Below are 15094 nucleotides of genomic sequence, written 5' to 3'. Positions count from 1 at the left end.
TTCACAGAACAGATTCATACCTAGATAGGCACAACATATATAGTACAACTTTTTAGGTCCTAGATTCTTTGTGATCAATACCCTTCTTTAAGATATTAGATAGAAAACAGCTAAACTGGACCTTCTTTTTCCTACTTTAATTACAATTTTGAAATGAAATAAAACTTCCAAATGTGACATAGTTGTAATTATTTGAAAATAGTTCATCTTTAATATAATTGTTAAAAATAGGAGACATCTTTCTTGATATCGAATGTGTTTTTTCTTATATGGATCCAATATGAAAATACTAAGCGGTGTGAATTATAACTACGAGCAAATATTTGCAAGAACTTGTATTTTTGTATTTAGTATAAATTGTGAAAAAGATTGTAAGTTAAGCACTTGAAGAATTTGGAGTGTTTGAAAATAAAAGATAGAAGTGAAAAAAAAAAGAAGTTAAAGTTGGAGTACTTTATATTTACGAGTGAACTAATAAGCTGCAAAAGTTATTGAGAAACTATTTACAACTTACGATGGTAATTATAAATCTACTTAGTTTATTTAGTTCAAAAATAGAAATAATAAAATAAAAAATATTTTTTTCAATAATAAGCTGGTAAATGCATATTTTAGCATTTGCAAACAGCAATTTATATATAAAAAAAGAAAAGGAATCATTTGACATTGATATTGCCAATGAAAAACGTCTTCTATATTGTAAATAATTCTTACAAGTGAGATTATTTTCGGACGGAGAATGTTTACTCTTGAGGCAACTCAGTACATGGGCTGGGCTACGGAATTAGCCCACTTTCTATCTTCTTTCCCGCCAAGGGGCCCATTCATACAAGAATGGCGAAAATCTGCAATTGTTCTTTTACACGCATAATTTTCACTCTTGACTTGAATTGCGCTGAATCCCGAGGATCAAAAGGTGATGAATTTTATCTCAGTTTCTACTCTTTGCCCTTCCAATTCTTTTTTTTTGGTTCTTTGATTTTCTGAAGGTAGTTTTGCAGGATGAAAATTGCAATCCCTTTTTTTCCCCTTTAATTTAAGTAAAAGGAGAACTGGAATTTTAAGTTCCCTCTGAATCCCAGTTTTCTTCGATTATGCTAGTTAGGTTTTCCAATTACTTTGTGTACTGATAATGCACGTTTTTACGGAATGGTTGAACTGAGCGATTGTTAGCTTTGGTTTCTGAATTCTGCTTGTTCTCTACTATGAATTTGTTGCAGTGGTTGAACTTCAGAAAAAAGCAGCAAACATGGCGGATGAAAAAGATGCTTTTTATGTTGTACGGAAGGGGGACACGGTTGGAGTGTATAAAAGCATAAGTGATCTTCAATCTGTTCTTCGGTCCTCTGTAATTTTCTCTTAGTTTTTAAGATTCTTCACTTCAACTTTCAGTATTTACTGTTTAGTAAAGCTATTCCAGCCACAAGCACTTGCCGCATTTCAAGCTTTCATGTTTTCCGCTTCTTCCTTGTTTCAAATTTCTATGGTAGCAAAGAGTTCTTTAGTTTCTGTTTGCGATATGGTGTAAAAATCTATATTCCTTGACCTTAGGCACGACATGGGTGTAAGTAAAGTGTTGGACATGGAAATAATCAATTTTCAGGGCATGGGAGGTGGAGGAAAAAATTATTCTGTCCCCAGTCACGGATATTGGTACTCATTGCTCATGAATCGTAACCTAACGAATGGATGCTTTGAAAGATCTTTCATGTAGCTTAAGATTGTTAATATTTCCTTATTTATGTCCTAGAAACACATATGGTTTACGACAAAAAAATGATACTAATATCTTCCATATCCAACTATTCAAGTACGTCTTTTGTATCAGGAGGTAGTGAATGATGTCGTTTCTGAAAGGTTGAATGCATGTAGGTGTCGATTCTAAACATGGGTATGGCATATTGACTCACTCAGTTATAAATAACCATGAGCTTAGTCAAAAAAGAAAAAATTTAAAGTCTAGTTTTTGGTTAAGTTATGGAGAACTTTTGTTGATTGGTTATATTTGGTAATCAATTGGCTAACATAATTTGTCTAATTAGTTTTACTCAGTGAAGCATTTTCCATTTATATGAAACTTGGGCCATTTCCTTTTCCTTGCCAAAATAATTGGTCCAGAAATATGGTTGTCTGAATAATTTAAATACTAGTGCTGATTAAATGTTTTATGTATTAATTTGAAGTGGCATTTGAAAGTTTTAGAACAATGTTGATGATTACGTTTTTGAATTCGTTATATACTTGTTCTGTAGGTGAATGATCCTTCTTTAAGTGTGTTTAAAGGGTACGGTTTGTCTAAAGCAGCTGAGGAATATCTCTCATCTCACGGACTTAAGAATGCAATTTATTCTATTGATGCCAGCGATGTGCAAGACGATCTTTTTGGCCAACTTATCATGTGCCCCTTTCGGGTTAGCTTCTGAATTTTATTTGAAAGTTGAATTGAGTTTCTGATATCTGTTTCTTCTGTATAGTTCTATCTGAAAGATTATTTTTCTTCTGAGCCCACTATGATATTGTGTTGGAAGATCTTGTACATAATATTAACATGATTGGTGCAACTTTTTCTGCAGCAACCAAATTCTACTAAAGAAAAATCATCTGGCAAGAATCATTTAGAGAAGAGGCCACTGGTAATTTCTGAATAGAAATACTTTTAGTTGGAACCTGTGGCATTGAAGTGAGTGTGTAACTCAAACTGTACTGGGAATTGAAGTTGATAGTTGATTGCTGACCTTCCATGCAAAAGATTTTTTACTTTGGATTGCCTGTTCCAAGTGCGCCGCCTGCACAAGGATGCAACTTGAATAATCTTATTTTTCATGATACTTTTATTTGGCTTGTGACAAATGATAATACTTTAACTCTACCCTTGCGATAAATATGATTATGCACACAACTATAGGATTTTACTATTTCATGATGATGACATACTGTACTTAATCTCCTAGGTTTTTGTTGGTCAATTTGATGGTTTGATGTGCACTAATGCCTATATGACCCTCTCTTATGATCATATATCACATTTCTTCGTCAGGTGAGCACATGCTGCATGTTTTATATGTCCTTAGTTTGTTCTTTACATCCAGAACTTGACCTACTAGACATTCAAGTTTTGTCTTTGAAACATGAAGCACGAGATGAATTCTCTTGTTTATAGTGTGAGCTTTAGGCTCTCAAAATAAGGCAATTCCATAATGTGGTTATCATAGTGATTTATTTGAATGCTAGTATTCAAGTTTCAGTCTGTGCTTTGATTATCTTCGAAATGCTTTCTAATTTCTTCCTTAATTATTTTTCCATTTCTCAGCCAGAATTAGTTGGATCAGCTTCATTTGCAGCGAATCCTCAGATAAAGCATGCCAAATTAGATAATTTCCTTCAAGGTCCACCAATTTCTTCTTATTGCGTAAGTTGTGGTTATATATCAGTTATGTTTGCAACATCAGTAACATAATATGCTTTTTTGTTCATGCCTGAAAGGCCTGGAATAGGCTGATCATGTAAGTTAATGTAGTTGGCTTGAATTTTTAATTATGTCCTCGGATTAATGACATCCAACCGTGTCTAGTGAAGTACATGCTTACCAGACTTGATACTTGGTCAAGCTAATGAGAGGGAAAATCTTTCATACCACTAGTGGTCTTGACAATATTTTTTTCTTAATACCCTTTCCTTTGGTGGCCTGATGTTTGAACCATTGACTGTGTTGTCCCCTTTTGTGGATTTCCTTCCTATGAGCCAAAAGTTCATTTGTTTTCCGCCTTCATGATTCCTATACATAGTGATATAACAGCCTTCATGATTCCTCAACATAGTGATATACACACATTTTTGTTGGTTTTATAAGAGGTGGTCTCATGCATTATTTTCACAGCTTAATTTCCCACTCATCTACAGAGTTCCTGTATTGTTGAATTTGATGGTGCTTCAAAAGGAAACCCTGGACAAGCTGGTGCAGGGGCTGTGCTGCGGGCAGCAGATGGGAGCATGGTACTCTTTTCTTGCTTGTCAGTGCTATATTCGGACAATTTGGTTTTGCCGTGATGTTGTGCTGGTTTATCTTGAGATTTCTTTTGCTACTTGGTGCAATCGCCCAAGATGAGGGCGAAGCTGAGCATAACTTGTGTCATGAATTTGACCGATCTTGGGAGAAATGTCAGAATGACATGCATCCTGGAAATTTCTGTTAGTTGTTCTTGACGGCACCTTAATTAACACGCCACCTGACATATTATTCTGGCCTTGAATTGTGATAGGTGTTTCGGTTGCGGGAAGGTGTGGGTATTGCTACTAATAATGTTGCTGAATATCGAGGAGCCATATTAGGCTTAAAATATGCCCTTCAAAAAGGTTTCAAACATATACGTATTCAAGGAGACTCTAAACTTGTCTGCATGCAGGTATAAATATCTTCATCATGCTACTTCAGTCTCTCATATCCCTTGATTATCCCCACAAGTAAAAGAGGAAAATCTAAACTAAATTCCATCCACTGGGCATAATCTCTTTCAAGTAGTTATATCCTCCCTATTAGTGCAATATGTTTTGCAATGATTATTATGCTCTGTATAATCTCCTTCCCTTACTTATCTCATGGATAGGTTCAGGGCCTATGGAAAACCAAAACTCAGAATATGGCTGAACTATGTAAGGTGGCTAAAGAGCTCAAAGATCAGTTTCTGTCTTTCCAGATCTGTCATGTTGAAAGAGTAAGTTGAAAACATTATTGATTGAAATACTTTTGCAAGTGTATGCTTTGGGTTTGAGTGCAAAGTTAACTCAGTGTTTGTGCTAGATGCTGCATGCATGTTGGTCTGTGTTGCCTATTTTCACTTGGGCTCTGTGAGGATATCTTATTCTTCTAGTATAATTGCTATGCTTCATACGGTCCACGTGTCATAGTCTTGGCATATTCAGTCACACACTTGCAACCACCGGATGGTGCTCATGTGATTAACAGCCTTCTGGATTTGTTCTCTAAAACATTGCACCTTTTCTGCAAACATTTCTTAGTTGGGGTTTGGGTAGTTAATATCCTCTATAAAACAATATCTACCTCACAGAGCTGCTCACAAATTCACCTTCTTGCCCTTGTGTCTTTAATTTTAAGCTTTCCATTCTTGTTTCTTCTAAATAATCATATCTCATCTCAAAAAGCATATGCTCAATGTTATAGGAGTACAACACCGAAGCTGATGCCCAAGCAAACCTAGGAATACATCTAAAGAGTAATAATCCCTTCTGATCTCTCAAATGCTTCCTTAATTTTGTCTTCCTTTTCACATTTTCTTTTATGAACCTCACGTTAACCAATATTGGATGCAGATGGTGAAATTCAGGTAGAATGTGACATGAAATGAACCATCTGATCTGAGGGAAAGGACTGCTTTGCTTCACCTTTTTGGTGGATTCTTGACAGGATAATGCCACTGGATGCATTTGGTAGCATTTATCTGTTACAAACAAGTTCAAATTGTAGATAAACTATCATGATGACTTTTGTGAATCTAAACTCAATTCAGGGACCTATCATTCTACTGCTAATATAATCTCGTGGAGGCGCTAAAGACATTAAAGTGCGATTTTGATGATTGATTGGGCTGAACTTGGCCTAAGCTTTCTACAAATCGCAAATATCGATTTGGATAAAAAAAATTACCTAAATTGGTTCAATCCAAATACTCCCACAAGTTGGAATGAGAAATTGGTAGGCTAATTTGACCACTTATCTTCAATCTCTTTATTTATCTCTGTTTTAGGGAGTTCGAATGTTGAACATACAAATGATGGGGACCATACATCGCAAAACTAAGAGCAATTGCTGGGAAAGCTTACTAACATCAATTTCCAAGTTCAAATACTAAATAGATGTTTGTTTTTTTATCCAATTGGAATTTGGTATCTTAAAATACCTACAAATGTATTTATCCGCCTTTTCAGGTCAGTGAATTATACTGTTTCTTCTCTTCAATTTTTGATAATTTGAAGTTTTTCTTAATTATAAAATAGTTTCATGTTGATATTATATAATATTATATTAAATATAAATTTTAATAAAAAAATAAAAGAATTTTACTTACTGAGGAAAAAGTATAAATAATAACTAATAATTCAAGTTTAGAAAGTCCTCATAACTTCTCTCTCTGTGGATAGGACAGAAAGAGAGCAGTGGTTTTTCAGAACTCGTAGTAGCTGTTGGATATCGATGATCATGGCTTCCGCGTCTGCATGCTCCTCAATTTCTACACCCAATTCTTCTTTTCTCCCTCCTACATGCCCACTTCAATTCCACTTCACTCGCATCAATTCTCATTCCCATTTCAAGAATTTCGCCGTTTCTTGCACTTCATCAGGGGTGAACTTCCACAAGCATAGTCTTTTAAGGCCCTCGAAATTGAAGGCTGTGGCTGAGGAACAAGGCATCCTTGTCGCAGAACAAGAACCATCCACGCAGCCGGCCGGTGCCGCCTCCGATCCGACTGTTTCTGTTGCCGTCTCGCCTGCGGACGCGCTTACCATGTTTTTTCAGGTACTAGTTTGTGCGCTTTGTTGCTTAGTTGCTGGGTGGGTTCAAGTGTTTGATGAAAGGCCTAAATTTTTTGATTCAATTGTTCCTGCTGTTACCAAGGCTTTGGAGGTATTCTCCTCTCTCGCCCTTCTCAAATTCACGTGACTGAAAATCTTACCTGCCTCTTCACCCTGTTGCATGTTAACTGTTATTCCACAGATACTTGACTATCTTCAAGCAAAGTATTGCAAAAATATGTTTATCTTATAATTGGATGGAACTGTAGATAAATCTTTGGTCCATGCATTCGGATCCTTGTTCATGTCTCAATTCATATGTTTGCAGGGAATGGAAGGCATTACCCATCTCAAAGTACGATATCTTGAGGGCATTGCGAGCGTGGAGGTTATTTTCAATATCATATTAACACATCCTTCAAGAAGCAAATTTTACTGGAAATAAGTGGATAGTCTATTTGGGTTTTGCCATTTGTTTTCTCTCTAAATGGATGTTACTTGGGCAGCTCTAAAACTGGAGCCAGAAGCTCTTACTTTATGGAACCTTTAAATGACAAATATCCTTGGTTATTGTAAATTAATCTATGCAACATGAAGAAACACCGTTCCCGGGGTTTCGGGGGGTTTTAGATGTACAAGATATCCCGTCGACCCATTCATACCATTTATTGGTTAGAAGTAACAATCTACTTAATAGTAGATGATCTCCTTTTGTTTTTTCACTAATTCATGTCTAATGTAGAGCCGGCATCTTTTCTTCTTTTCTGTACTTAAGAAAGCAAACAATGGTACGAGCGACTGGGGTGGCCAAATTTGGTTGAGACTATACAAGGTTCGGGCTTCAAGTTACAAACTCTGAATTTGAGCTTCCAGGATGAAGAAGCTTTCAGCTAGATCTTTTATTCCTTAGATTTGTGAACTCGATAAATTTGTATATCTTTTACCCCAGGATTTTGAGAATCTGGTGCATGGTAGGATGTACCTTACGGCTCATCACTAGTAGTTTAATACCCAATTAACTTCTGATTGCTGTATAATTCTTGTCTGTTGATGCAATCCCAGTCGAATAGTTCTGAGCATCTAAAGCAAAATATGATTAAATTCTTGTATGGTTGCCCCTGAAAATATATATTAGAAGTCTCAAACTTACTTTTCATCTTTTCAGATTTTTGTGTAGTAAATGGTTGTCACACTTAGTGACTGGCCAGAAAACATTTTCACCAGCTTTAAGAATTTATTTTTAAATACTACCGTGGGCCATTGCTTATTCACTTCAGCCTCGTCCTTGAGCCATCCACCCCTCAACAATTATTATGTGGTTTTCCCCGTTTTTGTGCAGGTTTTTCTGAAATTATGGATGAAGCAATCTTTTTGCATTGATTTATTGATGCCCCAGCTATACAAGGACCCAAAAAAACTGGCCAGTTTATTTGTGTTTTTATTTCCAGTTTTCAATTTCCAGTTGAAAATATAAGCAGATAAAGCTGTTTGTATATGGAACGAATGAAAATCACAGACGACTTGGGACTTGTTTTCTGCTTTCTTGCTTGGAATAGTCGTCAAGTCCAAAAACTGTGCGTTTCATCTGACTAAAAACTCTTACTGCAGGCGGTATCAGAGGCAAACACCTCCAGGCTCCATTGAATTCACCTGCTCCAGTTATTATCTGGATTTTGATAGCTTGATACACAACTTGTAATTTGACTTAAATCTTGTAAAACTCAAATCTATAAACAATTGAACATAACATGTTACTGCACATGTTAACTTATTTGCTACTCTAATAGTAACAAACATACATAAAGAACACGAACAGTATCAAACTACTCGAACCCACTAGTCTGTAGCATTGTATCATCAAGAAAACGAACTGCGTTTACCCGATGGATGCTATAAAGTCAACTCATATTTAGCCTTCGTTGCAACTGGCTCGACCGGGTGATGCCATTTACGTTTCATAATTTGAATTAGGTAGAACATGTGGAATGCCAAATGAAATTCTCAGTTGGGCTGATAATAATGATGAATTTGCAGAGGATAAGGTTACTTGCTTGGTGAATATTCAGCAAGTAGCCGAAAAGATGATAATGTTGGTCAAAACTAAGAGTACAAATTCTTGCACTAATTCATGCTGCTAAGGTTGTAATATTTATGCTAAATACATTCTTTAAGGAAGAAAAAATATTAATTTAATGACAGTTTCATTGAGCCAAGTGAATAATTATAGTACTTTAAACAAGTAGCTGCATATGTTATACTATATTCTTGTATTCATCTGGTGTTGCAAAGTTTCGAAACCCAACCCCACTGGTACCAACTTTTCATGCATACCTTACTGCCCGTTTTGCCTTTTCTGTCTATATAAATACCTCCATCCGCTTCACAGAATCCACCACCATTCATCAGTAAATAACACTAAGAAAACTCAGTTCTTTCTATTCTATCTGAAAATGGCTTTCAAAACCATCCTCTTTCTTTTAGCCTTTGTCCTCTTGGCTACAAGAATGGTATTTGCATTTTTTCCGACATTCTTTTGATTAGACTACTGTATATATCTGTCGATGTTATTAGTTTTCAGAAAAACTGATGTGTATTGTCATTGCAGGGCTCATCTGTTGAAGATGTAGATAATATTGAAACTGAGGTCAGATTCTTGATCCTTCATACTTGATTGCGTTGTCTTGAGTAATTAGTACTGAACTGCATGCATACTTCAAACTTCAATAACTTCATTACCATGCATCAGATTAATGCTGCGTTAACCTGATTTTCTTGCTTGCAATTGTTATAGCATTATAATCATCATCATCACCATCATGCCAAAGCACCGGCCCATGCACCAGCCAATGCTCCAGTCCATGCACCAGCCAAAGCCCCTGTCCATGCTCCCAAGAAGGTTCCAGTTCATGCACCAGCCAAGTCCCCCATCCACACTCCCAAGAAGGCTCCGGTGCATGCCCCAGTTCATGCACCAGCCAAGTCCCCCGTTCACTCCCCACCGAAGGCACCAGTCCATCCACCAGTCTCTCCCCCACATGGTACTGAAACAAATACAAGCGACATAAACCTCAAAACCAGATGAGAAATCATAATCTATTGTTTTAGAATTCACACAGTCTGTTCTGTTTATCTCTCATGTTCTCATTTTGCTTTACGTTTGTAGGTTGTGTGGCAATGTGTACATCATACTGCAAGCCAGTTAGCCCAAAACGACCGTGTATGAAAACTTGCACTGCCTGCTGCGCCAAGTGCAAATGCGTGCCTGGATTCATGAAGTGCAGCAACTGGGATAATGTGATGATCCATGGATACACAGTCAAGTGCCCCTGAAATAATAAAAACTCTTAAGCCCACCATCGATTATTTCCATCATGTCATGTTATTTCTACCTAGTAATCTGTATCAGTTTGGACTAATCAGTTTTTATCATCAGCCACTTTCTTTTCATTAATTAAGGAATAACATATATCAGTTCTTAACTTTGTTAGCTCCTCCTACATTACACTGTACTCTTGGCATGAACTCGGTTTGTTTAACGTGCATGCTCGATGCAAATTTTGAAGAAGCCCTGATATTTATGAACAATAATGAAAAGTAATAAGTGGCTACAGATTACAGTAACTCAAATTAAAATGTCCAAATATTTGTTAACTAGTCTTCTAATACTAACCTGCCTACGGCAAGAATGTGAAGTTCTTGCATCTTCTACTGTCTGTAACACTTAAACCTTACTGCAATATAAAAATATCAACGTTTGTATTCATGTACTATGTACAAGCACTCTCAAGTTCAAAACGTAAAATTGAGTGTGAAGTCTGATTCATCATTACATTTGGACTCAGCTATTACGGGCCACAAATTTTTATGGCATATAATGCATTAGGCGAGGTTAAAGTTTTAATTTTAAAATATTTCAGGCATCTTAGATTAAATAGTTGATGGATGGCTCTCTGAACTCTCTTCTAGTAAGGAAAAGTACTCGAGCAATTCTAGATGTTAGAGCATCGACCAAATCGGAGATAGAAACAATTTTCAAATCACGTCAAACTTATGTCTTGTATTTAGTTCTTTCTATTTTGCGCACACGTCTCACAATTTGTCTTACAATTTTTTTTTTAAAAGAAATAAGTGTTCTAATCCATTGTGTGTGTGGGAGTGCGCGTGTGGCAAGTAGGACATGAACCATCGGCGTAAATTATTGATTTTCCCTTCGTATAGCTCTGTCCCAGTTTGAAACAAGATCTCTGAAATCTTGCTGCAGCTGCAACTTGCCAAGAAACAGCTCATGTGCAGCAATATTGCAATCTCCCTGTAAACTTTTAAGAGAATAAATCTAGCAGCACTGACTCTATTGACTAATGCCAATAACATGTGATATCACATGGATTGAGTTTCTAAGACAGTATCTCACTTCTTACACTTCATTATGTCCTATTTCTCTAAACTATAGAAGACTCTAGTACGTCGGTGCCTCACAGTTCACTCTCCCGGCCCCTCGGGACATACAACAGCAGCATGGTAACTCAGCAACATGGAAGATTTACAGCCCAATTCGTCCATTAGACAGCCGCTTCTATCCTTTTAGGACAAGATTACGAAAACCGTGTTCGAATCAACACATCAAGTGGATAACAGACAGAACTAGGCCATCCTAGCCGTTGATTAGTCTAAAATGGCAATGTTTCACCAAGATATCAGTAAAAATCAGTGTAGTTGAAACCTTGGGTTTCGCTAAGCAGTAGATTAATTTTCACGCATGGTTTGGTGAAAATGGATATATTTGTTTAACAGGTTCGAGGCTTGTTGCATGTGGGTAGGAGAGCCAACTAAGATGAGCAGAGAAACCCATAATATGTGTCTCATTGATCCACTGAACTTCGGCCTATAATAATTCATACCAACTCTTTATATATACCAAGACACTGATCTACACTCAAATCAATCTCACTAAGTAGCTGCACTGCTATTTCTTGGCTTCTTTCTTCCGAGCAACATGGCTTCAAGAGCTCTGCTCCTCGCGCTAGCCTGTTTTCTTCTAGTTAACACTAAGGTATGCCTCTGTTTTCGTCATGTCTCTTTACTGGCATAGATTGGTGCTTAGATTTGCTGAAAACTTGGAAGAGGGAAGTAATCATCGGAGCATATACTTGTTTTGTAATGAGTGCACGCACGCACACACGCCCACGTGAGATTAGTCTTTATATCCTTGACAAAATCATTGACCTCTTTGAACTAAACCTTTGATTTTGTAGGTTTCATCACAACGGGACGAAGAAATCCTTGTTGAGGTAAAATTAAGACTCTCTCTTACATAAGTCTTTTCTGTTTTTGATGTTTTTACTTTTACACGCATGTTATAAGACTCTTATGCTGTTACATTATACAGAATGCGGCACTAGTCTCCCCCGGAAGTCCAATTTACAAGAGTTCACCCCCACCCCCATCACCATCACCATCACCACCCAAGTCCTCACCCCCACCTCCGTTGGTCAAGACTGCACCACCACCTCCTCCTGCGGTGGTCAAAACACCACCATCACCGCCTCCGGTGGTCAAGACACCACCACCACCACCTCCCACTGCAAAACCACCAAGAAACAGACAAGGTACCATATTGTCTAGATTCATCTTCTAACTCCCAACTCCTGATCAAATAATAAATTCACACATTCTTTTTCTACGAGCAGAGTGCACTCCGCTATGTGCAGTGAGGTGCAAGTTCCACTCAAGGCAGAACATTTGCATGAGAGCTTGCCTGACATGCTGCGACAGATGCAAATGTGTTCCTCCAGGACAATACGGCAACCACGACAAGTGCGGCAAATGCTACGCCGGCATGACCACACGGGGTGGCCGCCGCAAGTGCCCATGATCGGGAACCTTCCTTTCACTTCACATTCATTATATTCTCTCATAGCAGCTACACAAATTAATGTTGTCTTGTCTGAGCTAATTAAATGTATGCTACTTTGTGTCCCAAACAAAAACATTAATAAGTTTCCCTAAAGATGTCAATAAATCTTTGTTTCTGTGTTTTGTCAAATCTTCATCTGTTGTACTTTTCCTTCCTTAGAAATTCATCTTAGAATTGGTGTAATCTCAAGACCACATATGAAATACATTCAACCATAAATCATGAGTTACATCCAAATTATCATACTAGGTTGCTCTAATGTTATCTGGAATAGGATTTTCTGTTCCAAATTTTATTATGTTTTCTATCCGATTTAATATATACATGCTGCGTGTATAAATATTTTCTTAATAATAGACGACGTAATCTTGGTACATGGATACTAATGTTAGTACATCAAAAGGACAAAATAAGAAATAGAACAGGATTTGCGTGTTTGGTACCAGGTCGAGATGAACCCAGTTTGACATGATTGGGACCCATATTCAGAATCCTTGATCTCCGAATAAATTTATGGTCAAAATTCAGTTTGGTGAATCTGTACAAGTATGACAAGCGTAATAAGACATAAGTTTTCATATTGGTTTGATTCTTGTGCTCTAGCTCTTTAAGCTCACTTGAATCCGAACTTGAACTGATTTAAGCGTAAGAGGGTCTTTGCTAAAAATCGTTGGAGCTCATTTGAACCGAACTCAAATTGACTTAAGTATAAGAGGGTCTTTGCTAAAGCGACTCTCACGTTTGTTCATTTCTCAAGTAACAATATTACTCGTTCGAGATCTTGCTTACCCAGGGGACCTAGAGCCGGATGCTGTATATACTAATTGTATTATGGAATGAAGTCATAATTAATCTTATAAATGAAATTCAAATAATTCAATGAACTTTTATGAGTTGAAACATATTTAATTTCCAAAAGAAATCATGTGAAGGCCATAAAACATAGTCTCAACCTCCATTAAATTGGATATGAATGCTGCTTTTTTTGTCTTCAATTAAACATGGTGAAAATGCGTAAGGGAGATTCAATCGAATTTACTCAGTGATCGAGATTTCGACCCGCGATCCGACCTCGTCCCCCGAAACGCGATTCCTGAGAACACAAAGGAAACGGTTAAGCCAGCCGGGTGTAGTCCTGGCGCTGGCACTCCGACGCTCAAGTCAGTTCCTAGGTCAAATACTCGTTGATAGAGAAAAGTATGCCTCTGATATCAAGTAAAACTTACCTCTTCAGAACTCCATTTGCTGTTCTTATATGTCCCCAAGAGATGTTTTTGGTAAATGCTGATATCCGGGTTTGAGAGCTCAAATTATGCCTAAAATCGTAGCCAACTGCTGCTATGGCAGCCGTAAATCTCTCCATTTGAGCATTGTGTGGGATCCTGTAATCTTTCCATAGAGGCTCCTTAATTAGTGTGAGGGGTATATTTGTCCGAAGATGAAAACCCCCTCATCATTTGCCCCCTTAGTTCTGGACGCGACGGTTGAGTCGTGTGCAGAAATCAACAGGTGCTTTGCAGGTCATTAATTGTCTCGATATTGAGGTCCACGTGTCGCGGGGGCAGCCCTCTCTAGCATTGGAGGGTGCGTGCCTCTGCAGGGACGTCCAATCCCCTTTCAATACAAAACTCACATATATTCGGTGTGATTCAAAAATATTTCAAACTGATATCGTTAGGTGATTAATCGTCTATGTTTTTGTTTCCTTCTGTTTTATTCGGATCCAATGTTTTCTCAATCCACTGTTTTTCAGACGATATGGTAGGTCAATCTCGCCTTGCCCAGCGGATTCGAGCTAATCGGGCGCGACCATCAGCTGGAGAGGCCGCACCCGTCCCTTCATCAGCGACCTCGCCTCGTCCTGTTGAAAGTTCTGTGGCTCCTCAAGGGAACCAGCCCCGTAGCCCCCCAATCGACATAGGGAGTGAGGATACCCGCTCCCATACTCGTCCGCTGAATCAGCCGGTACCTGCTTCGTCTGATCGATCACATACTGGTGAATCTGGTTCGGGTGGTCTGTTGCCCCGGCGGCGGAGGAGAGGTAAGAGCCCGGTGGGCCCCAATACGAGGAGCCGCTCCCAATCCCTAGCCCTGGGTCACTCCGTGTCTGCTGCACTTGATGATCGCAGAGGTAGGGAGATGTTGAATGATATTTCCGACTGCTGGAAAAAGGCTCGTGAAGATCTCCGTGCCCCAAACCACCTTATGCCTCCACCCGTCGAAGAAAGATTCGTTCCTAATTGGAATGTCTCTCCTAACAGTACTGTTCTTGGTTCACATTCCGGGCAAGTATCATGGGAATTATTCAACGCGTCATGTTTACCCCGTGACCAAGCGGCCTTGCTCCAGAATCCTTTTACTCGATTGGAAGAACATGCCGCCCATTCGCTAGTTCAGGTAAGCATTCTCCGAATGAGTTTTTGTTTTTGGATTATTTTTTCTAACGCGATGGTGTCCAGGCTGCCAACCTCGTCCGGGGGCTTTCTTTGAAGTGTGCCGGGTTTCGAAGGAATCAATTGGTCGCTGAGCGTTCCAATAGTGATATGCGACTCAAGGTCGAGGAAGCTACCGCACGAGCGGAGAATTCGGAGGCCCAACGTGCTGTCCTGGAAGCCCGTATCAAAGAGTTGGAGGAAAAAATGGCTTCCGAGG

General features: G+C 38.4%; 3 protein-coding genes across 5 annotated transcripts; all 3 read left to right on the top strand.

The window, feature by feature from the left end:
- Positions 1 to 758: 758 nt before the first annotated feature.
- On the top strand, positions 759 to 5552 carry LOC105167697 (uncharacterized). Of its 2 annotated transcripts, none has more exons than XM_011087501.3 (10): positions 759 to 916; positions 1221 to 1348; positions 2253 to 2411; positions 2574 to 2633; positions 3311 to 3409; positions 3901 to 3993; positions 4260 to 4403; positions 4605 to 4712; positions 5180 to 5231; positions 5329 to 5552. In XM_011087501.3, exons 1-10 carry the CDS (start codon positions 835 to 837, stop codon positions 5361 to 5363), a joined length of 960 nt encoding a protein of 319 aa, XP_011085803.2. In that variant the 5' UTR covers positions 759 to 834; the 3' UTR covers positions 5364 to 5552. The 2 variants fall into 2 exon arrangements, with proteins under 2 accessions (XP_011085803.2, XP_011085804.1); XM_011087502.3 differs by having other exon boundaries at positions 916 to 989.
- Positions 5553 to 5694: 142 nt separating this feature from the next.
- On the top strand, positions 5695 to 10007 carry LOC105167698 (uncharacterized). 2 transcript variants are annotated; one of them, XM_011087504.3, is made up of 6 exons: positions 5695 to 5943; positions 6162 to 6532; positions 6857 to 6916; positions 9134 to 9172; positions 9320 to 9566; positions 9692 to 10007. In XM_011087504.3, exons 1-6 carry the CDS (start codon positions 5922 to 5924, stop codon positions 9856 to 9858), a joined length of 906 nt encoding a protein of 301 aa, XP_011085806.1. In that variant the 5' UTR covers positions 5695 to 5921; the 3' UTR covers positions 9859 to 10007. The 2 variants fall into 2 exon arrangements, with proteins under 2 accessions (XP_011085806.1, XP_011085807.1); XM_011087505.3 differs by having other exon boundaries at positions 6157 to 6532.
- Positions 10008 to 11325: 1318 nt separating this feature from the next.
- LOC105167696 (uncharacterized) lies at positions 11326 to 12571 on the top strand. Its single transcript, XM_011087500.3, has 4 exons — positions 11326 to 11578; positions 11781 to 11816; positions 11915 to 12134; positions 12216 to 12571. The coding sequence occupies exons 1-4, from the start codon at positions 11522 to 11524 to the stop codon at positions 12398 to 12400; spliced, it is 498 nt and encodes a 165-aa protein (XP_011085802.1). The 5' UTR covers positions 11326 to 11521; the 3' UTR covers positions 12401 to 12571.
- The last annotated feature ends 2523 nt before the right edge of the window (positions 12572 to 15094 follow it).

Source organism: Sesamum indicum, linkage group LG8 (assembly GCF_026168435.1).
Source record: "Sesamum indicum cultivar Baizhima isolate 11 linkage group LG8, ASM2616843v1, whole genome shotgun sequence".
Lineage (NCBI taxonomy): Eukaryota > Viridiplantae > Streptophyta > Magnoliopsida > Lamiales > Pedaliaceae > Sesamum > Sesamum indicum.
The sequence above is the reverse complement of the archived record's forward strand: the minus strand, read 5'-3'. Positions and strand labels throughout refer to the sequence as shown.

What these genes read in the sequence shown, in the direction of transcription:
- LOC105167697 (XM_011087501.3), top strand. Translation starts at nt 835, where the DNA reads ATGGCGAAAATCTGCAATTGTTCTTTTACACGCATAATTTTCACTCTT. An exon ending in TGAATCCCGAGGATCAAAAG is followed by an intron (nt 917 to 1,220) that starts GTGATGAATTTT and finishes AATTTGTTGCAG; the next exon opens with TGGTTGAACTTCAGAAAAAA. An exon ending in AATCTGTTCTTCGGTCCTCT is followed by an intron (nt 1,349 to 2,252) that starts GTAATTTTCTCT and finishes CTTGTTCTGTAG; the next exon opens with GTGAATGATCCTTCTTTAAG.
- LOC105167698 (XM_011087504.3), top strand. Translation starts at nt 5,922, where the DNA reads ATGTATTTATCCGCCTTTTCAG. An exon ending in GTATTTATCCGCCTTTTCAG is followed by an intron (nt 5,944 to 6,161) that starts GTCAGTGAATTA and finishes TGGATAGGACAG; the next exon opens with AAAGAGAGCAGTGGTTTTTC. An exon ending in TAGATAATATTGAAACTGAG is followed by an intron (nt 9,173 to 9,319) that starts GTCAGATTCTTG and finishes CAATTGTTATAG; the next exon opens with CATTATAATCATCATCATCA.
- LOC105167696 (XM_011087500.3), top strand. Translation starts at nt 11,522, where the DNA reads ATGGCTTCAAGAGCTCTGCTCCTCGCGCTAGCCTGTTTTCTTCTAGTT. An exon ending in TTCTTCTAGTTAACACTAAG is followed by an intron (nt 11,579 to 11,780) that starts GTATGCCTCTGT and finishes TTGATTTTGTAG; the next exon opens with GTTTCATCACAACGGGACGA. An exon ending in ACGAAGAAATCCTTGTTGAG is followed by an intron (nt 11,817 to 11,914) that starts GTAAAATTAAGA and finishes TACATTATACAG; the next exon opens with AATGCGGCACTAGTCTCCCC.